The sequence below is a fragment of the Dendrobates tinctorius genome, unplaced genomic scaffold (assembly GCF_039654945.1).
Source record: "Dendrobates tinctorius isolate UK_male_01 unplaced genomic scaffold, ASM3965494v1 ptg000297l, whole genome shotgun sequence".
Taxonomy (NCBI): Eukaryota; Metazoa; Chordata; class Amphibia; order Anura; family Dendrobatidae; genus Dendrobates; species Dendrobates tinctorius.
Window position 1 is genome coordinate 3,669,645 of NW_027361964.1, and position 13,192 is coordinate 3,682,836.

General features: G+C 47.8%; 1 protein-coding gene across 6 annotated transcripts in view; it reads right to left on the reverse strand.

The window, feature by feature from the left end:
* PKMYT1 (protein kinase, membrane associated tyrosine/threonine 1) overlaps positions 1 to 13,192 on the reverse strand; it is a 67,124-nt gene that overhangs the window by 29,502 nt on the left and 24,430 nt on the right. For 5 of the 6 annotated variants that reach the window (XM_073560534.1, XM_073560533.1, XM_073560535.1 and 2 more), the window contains exon 2: positions 11,712 to 12,080. In XM_073560534.1, the coding sequence (XP_073416635.1) occupies positions 11,712 to 12,080 (369 nt within the window). Of the gene's footprint in view, positions 1 to 11,711; positions 12,121 to 13,192 lie in introns of all 6 variants that reach the window. The other variant, XM_073560532.1, reaches the window with a different exon arrangement.

The following is a 13,192-nucleotide window of genomic DNA, read 5'->3' on the forward strand; positions in this document are numbered from 1 at the left end:
AAAAATATTCAGCACATCCTGCATTGAATTACTGTACCCAATTTATTATATATTTTAGGAGTCGGAGTCGGTCCATTTTATACAGACTCCAACTCCACAGCCCTGACTTGAGCCTGAGTCACTTTCCGACGAGGAAGAATCCGAAGTGTTCTGCAGAACCCCCTCGTCAGATGACATTGATGGTGAAGGAGATACAGTTGTGGCCAAAAGTATTGACACCCCTGCAGTTCTGTCAGATAATACTCAGTTTCTTCCTGAAAATGATTGCAAACACAAATTCTTTGGTATTATTATCTTCATTTGTCTTAAATGAAAAAACACAAAAGAGAATGAAGCAAAACATTGATCATGTCACACAAAACTCCAAAAATGGGCCAGACAAAAGTATTGGCACCCTCAGCCTAATACTTGGTTGCACAACCTTTAGCCAAAATAACTGCGACCAACCGCTTCCGGTAACCATCAATGAGTTTCTTACAATGCTCTGCTGGAATTTTAGACCATTCTTCTTTGGCAAACTGCTCCAGGTCCCTGATATTTGAAGGGTGCCTTCTCCAAACTGCCATTTTTAGATCTCTCCACAGGTGTTCTATGGGATTCAGGTCTGGACTCATTGCTGGCCACCTTAGATGTCTCCAGTGCTTTCTATCAAACCATTTTCTAGTTCTTTTTGAAGTGTGTTTTGGGTCATTGTCCTGCTGGAAGACCCATGACCTCTGAGGGAGACCCAGCTTTCTCACACTGGGCCCTACATTATGCTGCAAAATTTGTTGGTAGTCTTCAGACTTCATAATGCCATGCACACGGTCAAGCAGTCCAGTGCCAGAGGCAGCAAAGCAACCCCAAAACATCAGGGAACCTGCACCATGTTTGACTGTAGGGACGGTGTTCTTTTCTTTGAATGCCTTTTTTTTTCTCCTGTAAACTCTATGTTGATGCATTTGCCCAAAAAGCTCTACTTTTGTCTCATCTGACCAGAGAACATTCTTCCAAAACGTTTTAGGCTTTTTCAGGTAAGTTTTGGCAAACTCCAGCCTGGCTTTTTTATGTCTCGGGGTAAGAAGTGGGGTCTTCCTGGGTCTCCTACCATACAGTCCCTTTTCATTCAGATGCCGACGGATAGTACGGGTTGACACTGTTGTACCCTCGGACTGCAGGCAGCTTGAACTTGTTTGGATGTTAGTCGAGGTTCTTTATCCAACATCCGCACAATCTTGCGTTGAAATCTCTTGTCAATTTTTCTTTTCCGGCCACATCTAGGGAGGTTAGCCACAGTGCCATGGGCTTTACACTTCTTGATGACACTGCGCACGGTAGACACAGGAACATTCAGGTCTTTGGAGATGGACTTGTAGCCTTGAGATTGCTCATGCTTCCTCACAATTTGGTTTCTCAAGTCCTCAGACAGTTCTTTGGTCTTTTTCTTTTCTCCATGCTCAATGTGGTACACACAAGGACACAGGACAGAGGTTGAGTCAACTTTAATCCATGTCAACTGGCTGCAAGTGTGATTTAGTTATTGCCAACACCTGTTAGGTGCCACAGGTAAGTTACAGGTGCTGTTAATTACACAAATTAGAGAAGCATCACATGATTTTTCCAACAGTGCCAATACTTTTGTCCACCCTCTTTTTTATGTTTGGTGTGGAATTATATCCAATTTGGCTTTAGGACAATTCTTTTTGTGTTTTTCATTTAAGACAAATTAAATGAAGATAAAAATAACAAAGAATTTGTGTTTGCAATCATTTTCTGGAAGAAACTGAGTATTATCTGACAGAATTGCAGGGGTGTCAATACTTTTAGCCACAACTGTACCTCGGATCTATCCCCTTTTGATGTTTCCCCTGAACGGAACCAGGAGCTTAATGAATTCTCCACCTTGGCTCTGATAAGAGTACTCAGAGTGGTAGAGAAATCAGGGGTCTCATTAGTCACTCTGTCATTAATACACGGCTAGCATAATTTATTGGGCCATGCACTGTCCAGAACCTGCCCACATAAAGCACAAACTATGCCTTGACTTCCCCGTACACTTTCTAGGGGGCTCCTAAGAGAAAGCCATAGAAAAAGGGAAGAAAAAAAAAAAAAAAAAAAAAAGAGGCAGAGAGAGAGAGAGAAAAGAGACCTGCATTAACAAATGGCACTCTCGTAGCTCACTCACCACTCCAACAAATAAAGGGTACCGGAACGGCAGACAGGATGTCATCCAAAGGGTCTCATTAGGGACCGTGGAACCTTTCATCCTGGAGGAGTTGCACCGACTCGTCCTGGAATCCTTGGACCTATGTGCGGGACTCCCATCCGGGTGAGGCTGGCGTCGGGGGTTGCTGCGGCTGCTCCAGTTCCCCATGCTGCTGCTGTAAACTCTGCTGCTGCTGTGGAGAGGGCTGCTGTGCCTCCATTGCTGCACCGATGCCTCTACCTGGACGGCGATACTCCCTTAAGAAGTTTGCTCACAGGGGATCTGCCGGCGTCTCCTGCAGCTTCCGGTACTGCCCCCCGGCTTTCCCCGGGTACAGAGGTCCAAGCCGCATCATCAGAGCGCGACTTCCCGTTTCCAGCCGCTCTCTGACAACGCACCGGGACGCAGGGCTGACGGCCACCATGTGGTGATGGCACCGCAGAATCCTGCCCGCTCAACCGAGACCCTATCGGGCCCCCCCACAGCGCTTCCAGGAGCATTGTAGCCGGCCGAAGTAAAGACAGTGCCCTGCCGCCGCCTAGCCCAGGCATGGGACATTTTTTTTGCCCCTATCTGTGCCGCTATACAGGTAAAGGCAACCACTGATGCGGAGAGAGGAGCCACCCATTTTATCTTAAAGGTTCCCTGTCCTTGTGGGGCGGATCCCCCTCTCGTTGATGCTGTCATGGGTGATAGGAAAAGAACGTAAAATTCCAGGGGTCCTCAAACTGCGGCCCGCCGAGGACATTAACCGACCCCTCAGCTTGTCTGACATTAAACTTCACTACAGTTCAATGCCGCCGGGCCCTGTAATCGTAGGCGGAATGACGAGGTGGTGAGGAAAGGTGATGAGCTGCCACTCCGGAAGACTAGCGGCCCTCCGTATGCAGCACAGACTATGTGACTGTCACCATGCCGCCTGCGCGGCCTGATGACATCACGCGCAGCAAAGATGATGTGATTGTCACCATGTCGCCTGCGCGGCCTGATGACATCACGCTGCCTGTGCCAGAACACAGTCAAGCAGGCGCCTCTTCAGAGCAGTGGGGGGCATAAGGGAGTACTGTGGTTTTTTTTGTTGTTTATTTTTAACGCCGGATCCAGTCCATAATAATAATAATCTTTATTTTTATATAGCGCTAACATATTCCGCAGCGCTTTACAGTTTGCACACATCATCATCACTGGCCCCGATGGGGCTCACAATCTAAATTCCCTATTAGTATGTCTTTAGAATGTGGGAGGAAACCGGAGTACCCGGAGGAAACCCACGCAAACAAGGGGAGAACATACAAACTCCTTGCAGACGTTGTCCTTGGTGGGATTCGAACCCAGGCTGCAGCGCTAACCACTGAGCCACTGTGCCGCCCATCATGCCTACTGGGGACCTGTGCTGCCTATTGGGGACATTTACCTGCCTACTGGGGACTGTCGCATCACACCAGTCTGAGCCTAAGATAAAAGCAGAGTTCCATCAATATGGGCACAGGTGAGGCTGAAGTGATATGGACTGGCAAGGCTCCACTGATGGCCGCTGCAGCTCAGGCTCCACTGATGGCCGCTGCAGCCCAGGCTCCACTGATGGCCGCTGCAGCTCAGGCTCCACTGATGGCCGCTGCAGCCCAGGCTCCACTGATGGCCGCTGCAGCCCAGGCTCCACTGATGGCCGCTGCAGCCCAGGCTCCACTGATGGCCGCTGCAGCCCAGGCTCCACTGATGGCCGCTGCAGCCCAGGCTCCACTGATGGCCGCTGCAGCCCAGGCTCCACTGATGGCCGCTGCAGCCCAGGCTCCACTGATGGCCGCTGCAGCCCAGGCTCCACTGATGGCCGCTGCAGTATGTGTCTCTGTGTGGGCAATTTTATTGCTGGTGTATTGTTTTTGTAACGCTGTATATACAGGGTGGTCCAAAAGTAGGTGGACAGTATGTGTAATAGGGTAATGAAACACTTCCTAATAAATGGATTGGCCGGCACATTCACAAGACTTGACCCCAATGGATTTTTCCTTTTGGAGAGTACTCAAGGACAAAGTTTATAGTCGAAAACCAAGCAGTGTCAGTGATTTGAAAAAATTACATAAGAGATGCATTTTAAGAAATTAATACCCAGAGAAACTTGTGCAAAAATGTTTGTCAAAGCGTAAGAGGCACAAAGCTGAGCAAATTGTGATGGAGAACAGAGTGAGCCCCTGCGCTGATAAAATGTAAGGGCTTTGGTATTATTGTTCAGAAAAAAATTTAATTGTCAATGTTATACTTGTGTTAGTTAGTATAATTTTATATACAAATCAAAATAAATATTTTCTGTGCACCTACTTTTGGACCACCCTGTATATTGGTATTTTACTAATAGCAATTTGGAATCCCTAGGAAACAATGATATCAAGCAAGAGAAAAAATTGACTCGGAGTGTAGGATATTCAAAGAACACATTGAAATATCGGTAAGTTTGTGGATTTAATTTTACTTGCCACGTCACGGCAAACCTTGTAATGGGTGCTAACCGAGCGAAGCCGTGCGCCGACCACCACAGCAGCGGCCATGCACCGACAGAGCAGGCGGCCCGGTGTCTCAAGACCGCACCGCTCCACCAGCACAAAACCACAGCAACAATGGCCGCCACACAGCACCAAGTGTAAGGAGTCCCCATCGCCCCCACGGTTGTGTGCTGGTTGAGCAGCATGGTCTGGAGATACCGGACTTCATGCAGTCTGATCAGAATGTTACAATAAGAACCTGATGTTCAGTTATAGACATTTTTGCCTGGCGGCATTAGATCATTGTATGATTTTTGGAGGTGCTGTCCCCTCTCTTTTTTTGAGCATATTGCCATTATTAATATGTTTCTGAGATCGCAGGAGAAGCACGAGTTCTTTACAAAACGTATATTGGAGACGGGGACAGGAAAACATGTAGTGGAAATTTATATGTGAATCCGTATGAAGATGACGCTACTGTTGTGAAAAAAGAATGCGTTGGAAACGTACAAGAAATATCAGCCATGTAACTTCACTATGTAAAAGAAATAAAGGTATCGGTGGAGAAGGTGCCGGAAAGTTACCAGATACAGATATTGGTGAAGTCACGAAGTATTCAGCTTGGCTAGTCACAGAAAAGCAGACTCCATGGAGGAAACGAACAAAGAATTATGGGCCCTGGACTATCAGAAAAGTTCTATTGATGATAAACCGCGACATGACAACTGTCCACCCGGCAAAGAGAGATGGAGCAAGTGGCGTAAGCCAAAGTTAGACTTGCAACCTTGCATCCCGATAAACTCCTAACTGCAAAGGTATTGGAGGTAATGAAGCCAATTTATGACGAGCGGTCACTAGACAATTTCCTGGAACGCTGTGTTGGAGCAGAAACGCAAGACAAGTAATCACTCAACTAAGTGATGGACGTGATGGGAATGACTATTGGACAGCAAGCTGAGATGTACTCGCACTTAGGACGAGACTCTTCCAAGTCGCTCGGAGATGCTTTCATCTGACTGTTCGAGACAAAAGATATCATCGAAGGAAAGAGCGCAGCTCTGCAGGAATTTTATGAACACAAGGAAGGATCTCTCTATGGTCCTGAAATAGCTGATAGATCGTAAGCAAACGTGTGTGTAATCAAGGACGAAAAACTTTAATGATTAAACCACAAAAATAAAAAACACTAGCGCCCTCACTGCTTTAAAGGTGCAGGAAAAAACCAGAACAAACAAAGCTGCAGACCAAACTCTGGATCCTGTGTGATATGATCCAAAAGGAGAGCCACGGACTAAATATACATAGAGGTTCGTCACGCCGATCTGTTATAGAGCTGTCACATAATATTTCTCCCAAGATGTAAAAAGATTGACAAAAGGAATGGCAATAGAACACCGTGTACAGCCCTGTACATTAATCAATAGAAACCCAAAAAGGCGATACTTAATACTGAGCCAAGCACAATGGGCAGAGAACCATTGGTCTGAGCAATCATTCCTCTCACTAAAAACTTGCACGGTTCTTGCGAGGACCCCGCGCAAAAAGTTTTGAAGAGCGAACTCTGTTTATTAGTGCTGAGACAATACTGTGTATATAATGGTTACCCCCTTCTCTTTGTTTTTCTGTCCTATCTTTTATTTGGCAACTATGGCTACGCTTGGAGAGTTCTGGTATAAGCTGAACGCCAAGGACACTCTTATTGCTCTTTGCGTGACGAGGCAGATTGACTCCACGGGCAAAACCAAGGCCCAACTGGTTGCTGCACTGATGCAATGTGCTGCAGAGCCAGTCCACCACCAGAGCCCTGGTGACCCAGAAGCCAGGCTAAGACCGGTGATGCTGCTGCGGAGGTCCAACAGGTGAATGCCAGCCCTACTCGCAACCAGGGTAGTGTGGACCCCCACCTGCGGATTGCCTTGGAACAACGCCACACAGACGATCGTGAGGGACGTCTGAAGCGGATTCTGCAATTCCAAGAGCGAGAGGACGAGAGAGCCGAGCAGCAGGCCCAAGCACAGCGAGAGGCCGAGCAGGAAGAGAGACAGTACCAGCTGGAGTTGGCCCGACTCGAGTAACATCATCTACCCGACGGAGCTGTGAGTCCAATAATGCAACAACCTTTAAACCCCAGCCAGAGCACTTTCCAGTGATGGAAAAGGACAGGGACTTGGACATTTTTTGATCAGTGGGTCCAAGGACTGTCAGTGGACACCTTTGAGAAGCTGTGGGACCTGATGATAAAAAATAAGTTCCTACATCTTTTTCCAGCTGAGATGCGACAGTTTGTGATGGAACAGGAGCCAAAAGACACGGATAAAGCAGCGCAGATCGCCGACCCCTACGAGGCCAATCGTAAACCGGACGTGTGGAAACTGGTCATCGCCAACTGGAAAGGGGGTAAGCCCCAATCCAACCCCAGTACACCTGCCAGCCGACTCATCGGAGGCCCTGTCCCCTTTGCCAACGCCAGGCCTACATCCGATCCCCGCAAGTGTTATTTCCGCAATCGAAACGGACATCTCAGCGCCACTTGTCCGGAGAAGCAGAAGAAGAGACCCTCACCCAAGGCCTCAGGGCCTAATACAGCAATCTTTTTGTGGGTTGGGCGAGTGGGAGGGCCTGTGAAAATTTGCAGAGAGTCACCATGGGGAACAAGGTCACTATAGGCCTCATGGACACCGGGGCCGAATGATCCCTCATCCGACCCAAACTGGTGGCCCCTGAAGAGATTATTCCGGGGAAAACCCTGACTGTCAATGGGATTGGGGGCGTCCGCTGTCCCTTGCCAATGGCCCGGGTTTTATAAACTGGGGTGAAGGAAGTGGGGGTGTCCGAAAACTTGCCCGCACACGTTTTGTTGGGAACTTCTTTGGGGAGAATGTTTTCGTATTATGTCCCTGATACCTCTCCCCACTTTGATACTGATGGTAATGCTAACGCTAATGATGTAGATGTGCATGCTTTACCGGATGATGATGTATTTGAAGGTACAGGAGTACTCAGCCATATCACCCCGCAGCGTGACATGGCTGAGAAACCCCTAACAGGACCAAGCGTGAGTGCTAAAGGAAACGGGGAGAGGCATGGGAACCATGAAGAAGGTGATTCCATGCAACTGACCAGTGCCACACAGGAAGGTGTCCTGGCCAAAGGTAACTGCCCCGCATATAGCACTGCTCCTGAGGTAATGGGGGAGGATGGAGAGGTAGTACCCATAGCAGCGCTGGCTGATGGGACTGTGGTAATCCCTGGGGAGACGGCCTATATAGCCGCTGTTACCTGCAGTCAGAGTGCCCAGAAGGCAGGTAACGCCCTGCCTTCTGTACCCTCCTCAGTAGGAGGGATAACAACCAGAGGCATACCCAGAGCAGGTCCCAGAGGGTTTCCATGAGGAGGGGACCTTAACGTCACTTCTGGCGGCCTCCAGCTAGGAGTTCCAGGCAGCTAATGCACTCAGATACGAGCCTGGAGACACCTCGCTGAGAACCCCACCTGCGAGACAGATAAGGAGAGGGTGTTCTGGGAACAAGGGATGTTGTACTGGGAGACAGTTCCCGGAAAATCCCTACAGGAGAGGTTGAGGGAAAGACAGCTGGTCGTCCCCTACCAATTTAGGGGCGAGTTGTTACGGATTACCCATGAGATCCCCACTTGCTGGACACTTGGGGATCAGCAAAACTAAGGCCTGGCTGTCTCAACACTTCTATTGGCCCAAATCGGGGACAGATGTAACCAACTACTGCCGCTCCTGTATCACATGTCAGAGTGGGGAAGTCAGGGCCTGCTCCCAAGACTCCCCTGATCTCTTTGCCAGTGATAGAGGAGCCTTTCCGGAGGACTGCAGCAGACATTGTGGGACCACTGTGGGCAGACAACATTTCTCCGGTTTCTGATGACCCTAAAAAAGTCACAAAATGCTGTCCGACGTAGCCTTATTTATACTGATCCTGAAAATATATGTTTCCTGTCTCTAGGATTACTGTGTGTTATTAAATTTGAGTTTGAAAAGACAAAGGAAATTTTGAATGTTGGAGGGAGCATCCGCTCTGAAATGGTCTGGGTAATGACCAGCTGTTAGAGGGGGTGGATAGAATTACACAGTGTACAGGGAGAGAGAGGGGGGGGGGGGAGGGGGGAAGTTCTGCAGCGTGTCTCTGCAGGGTCACATACAGAAGTACAATGCACAAGCCAACTGGGTGTAGGGCGACAGGCAGTGCTGGAGGTGGACTTAGAACATTAGAAAATAATTAATATTTCCTGACACTTCATGATATAAAAATTTGCAAGCATATTTCAAATAAATGTACAGTTGTGGCCAAAAGTATTGACACCCCTGCAATTCTGTCAGATAATACTCAGTTTCTTCCGGAAAATGATAGCAAACACAAATTCTTTGTTATTATCATCTTCATTTAATTTGTCTTAAATGAAAAAACACAAAAAGAATTGTCCTAAAGCCAAATTGGATATAATTCCACACCAAACATAAAAAAAGAGGGTGGACAAAAGTATTGGCACTGTTCGAAAAATCATGTGATGCTTCTCTAATTTGTATAATTATCAGCACCTGTAACTTACCTGTGGCACCTAACAGGTGTTGGCAATAACTAAATCACACTTGCAGCCAGCTGACATGGATTAAAGTTGACTCAACCGCTGTCCTGTGTCCTTGTGTGTACCACATTGAGCATGGAGGAAAGAAAGAAGACCAAAGAACTGTCTGAGGACTTGAGAAACCAAATTGTGAGGAAGCATGAGCAATCTCAAGGCTACAAGTCCATCTCCAAAGACCTGAATGTTCCTGTGTCTACTGTGCGCAGTGTCATCAAGAAGTTTAAAGCCCATGGCACTGTGGCTAACCTCCCTAGATGTGGCCGGAAAAGAAAAATTGACAAGAGATTTCAACGCAAGATTGTGCGGATGTTGGATAAAGAACCTCGACTAACATCCAAACAAGTTCATGCTGCCTGCAGTCCGAGGGTACAACAGTGTCAACCCGTACTATCCGTCCGCGTCTGAATGAAAAGGGACTGTATGGTAGGAGACCCAGGAAGACCCCACTTCTTACCCCGAGACATAAAAAAGCCAGGCTGGAGTTTGCCAAAACTTACCTGAAAAAGCCTAAAACGTTTTGGAAGAATGTTCTCTGGTCAGATGAGACAAAAGTAGAGCTTTTTGGGCAAAGGCATCAACATAGAGTTTACAGGAGAAAAAAAGAGGCATTCAAAGAAAAGAACACGGTCCCTACAGTCAAACATGGCGGAGGTTCCCTGATGTTTTGGGGTTGCTTTGCTGCCTCTGGCACTGGACTGCTTGACCGTGTGCATGGCATTATGAAGTCAGAAGACTACCAACAAATTTTGCAGCATAATGTAGGGCCCAGTGTGAGAAAGCTGGGTCTACCTCAGAGGTCATGGGTCTTCCAGCAGGACAATAACCCAAAACACACTTCAAAAAGCACTAGAAAATGGTTTGAGAGAAAGCACTGGAGACTTCTAAGGTGGCCAGCAATGAGTCCAGACCTGAATCCCATAGAACACCTGTGGAGAGATCTAAAAATGGCAGTTTGGAGAAGGCACCCTTCAAATATCAGGGACCTGGAGCAGTTTGCCAAAGAAGAATGGTCTAAAATTCCAGCAGAGCATTGTAAGAAACCATTGATGGTTACCGGAAGCGGTTGGTCGCAGTTATTTTGGCTAAAGGTTGTGCAACCAATTATTAGGCTGAGGGTGCCAATACTTTTTTCTGGCCCATTTTTGGAGTTTTGTGTGAAATGATCAATGTTTTGTTTCATTCTCTTTTGTGTTTTTTCATTTAAGACAAATTAAATGAAGATAATACCAAAGAATTTGTGTTTGCAATCATTTTCAGGAAGAAACTGAGTATTATCTGACAGAATTGCAGGGGTGTCAATACTTTTGGCCACAACTGTATATTGTAAAATCCCTCTCTCAAAATCCTTATACTTGAAGCGGTGGTGGCACGGGAGGAGAGTATAGGCTTTTTTATTTTATCGGGGCCAAACATTTAGATCAAGAAGTGGCTGTCCCAGTAGTGGAAAACTCTTTCGAGTGTCCTGAAAGTCTGTCAATGAATGTGGGTGAGGTTTCGTCCGGTGTTTGTCGCCAGGTCTCCGCCAATGACGAGGTGTCAGCATAGCCGGGGGCATGACATCCCCGTTCTTTACACTAGGATTTCATCTCACAGACCGAGTTTATATGGTCAGACACTTCTCACTGTTCTCATCTTTCCCCATATTTTGAAAGCGGTAATTTTTTTATTGCTACAGTAAATGTGTTTTAATTGCAGATTTTCCCCATAGATCTGAATGGAGATGAGGAAAATTTGCAGATTTAAGCAAAGTAATAAGAAGTATCCAAAACAAGCAGCTAGAAGGTCAGGAAGAACTAAGAAAACAAACTGCAGCAAAAAAAAAAAAAAAAAATAGAAAAACATTTTGAAATTTGGTGAGACGTTGAATGGAAGAGACCTGCCATGATTTAGTCCCATGTGTATGAACGCAGGGCAGCTCCACATCCCACTGACCACCCCCTGTGAAGGGCTAAAACTAAAATCAAAGCTGAAGTTTCGTTTTATCCATTCTCTGAAGATTTTGTTTCTTCATTTTTTTGCTGTAAGATAATTTTTTGTAATTGGCATGGGCTGTCATGAAACCAGACTGTTCTCATCAGGTGCAAAGATAAGGGACTGGGGGGGGTGTAAAACTCTGAAGAATATGCCATTATACTACTTTCTATTTGGATACGGACATATATGCAGTTCCGGTTTTCTTGCAATATTATTGGCTTACAAAGTGAAGCATTACCATGATGTTATTGGTAGTTGAGAACTTTGCATAATTAAGCAAAATGTTATAGAAGAAGTGACTAAAATAAAGGGGCTTAGTGATCTGCCTCGATCCTCCCGTACAGAGACCCCAGTCTCCGTGTGGTCATTTGAGTGGAATAATTTGGAAATCACTGGATCAACCGTGAAGGGTTAATTGACCCCTTCCAAAATAGCTACCTCGACACCCCATCTTTTCATACCTTATACACTTCTCCAAACGACCCCCTCCCCAGCTTGCAGAGGGTCTGGAAGCATTGCCTGAAGAAGGTCTCCTCCTTACTGTGGTCGTACAGCCTGCTGACCGGCTGCTTGTGTTGGGGGCTTCTGAAGGAGACGCTCTGGGGACGCGGCTGGCTCCAGGACTGCTGCTTATTTGGAAAGAGCCGGCTGACGGGGGGAATGCTCTTCACCGGGGGCCGTGGGGGCAGAGTATAGCAGAGAGCTCGCCCCCTCTTCTTGTGTGAGAAGCTCTGCTCCGCTTGACTGAAATATGACGGCACAGGAATGGGCGTGCGGGTAATCCGAGCGTCGTCCATCTCCTCCCTGGGCACCGGCATGACGAATGCCACCTGCGTGAGGCCAAAAGGGGTCCCCCGTTAGAGACGGCACCTGAGGAACCAAACATCATGTCGTCACTACCCACATACTGCGTCCAGAAGAGCAGCACCTTACAGGGAACCCCTCTATATGGCAGCATCCAACGCTCCACTCAACACTGCATTACCCCGATCACTATCACACCTACAGCACCGCCCTGCGCACCGCTCGCCCCTCTCACAGACGCACACGCGCGGCTCTCGCACCCCTCAGACGCACGCGCGCGGCTCTCGCCCCCCCTCACAGACGCACGCACCGCTCGCTCCCCCTCACAGACACACGCACCACTTGCTCCCCCCTCACAGACACACGCACCACTTGCTCCCCCCTCACAGATACACGCACCGCTCGCTCCCCCCCTCACAGATACACGAACCGCTCGCTCCCCCCCTCACAGATACACGAACCGCTCGCTCCCCCCCTCACAGATACACGAACCGCTCGCTCCCCCCCTCACAGATACACGAACCGCTCGCTCCCCCCCTCACAGATACACGAACCGCTCGCTCCCCCTCACAGACACACGCACCACTTGCTCCCCCCTCACAGATACACGCACCGCTCGCTCCCCCCCACAGATACACGCACCGCTCGCTCCCCCCCACAGATACACGCACAGCTTGCCCCACACTTAAAAAGAAAAAAAAAGTATATATTGATATCATTCCTTGTACTCCTCTGTAATAATGGGTGCACACTTCCTCTGTTTTGAGGCCCTATATCATTCCTTGTACTCCTGTGTAATAATGGGTGCACACTTCCTCTGTTTTGGGGTCCTATATCATTCCTTGTACTCCTGTGTAATAATGGGTGCACACTTCCTCTGTTTTGGGGTCCTATATCATTCCTTGTACTCCTGTGTAATAATGGGTGCACACTTCCTCTGTTTTGAGGCCCTATATCATTCCTTGTACTCCTGTGTAATAATGGGTGCACACTTCCTCTGTTTTGAGGCCCTATATCATTCCTTGTACTCCTGTGTAATAATGGGTGCACACTTCCTCTGTTTTGGGGCCCTATATCATTCCTTGTACTCCACTGTAATAATGGGTGCACACTTCCTCTGTTTTGGGGTCCTATATCA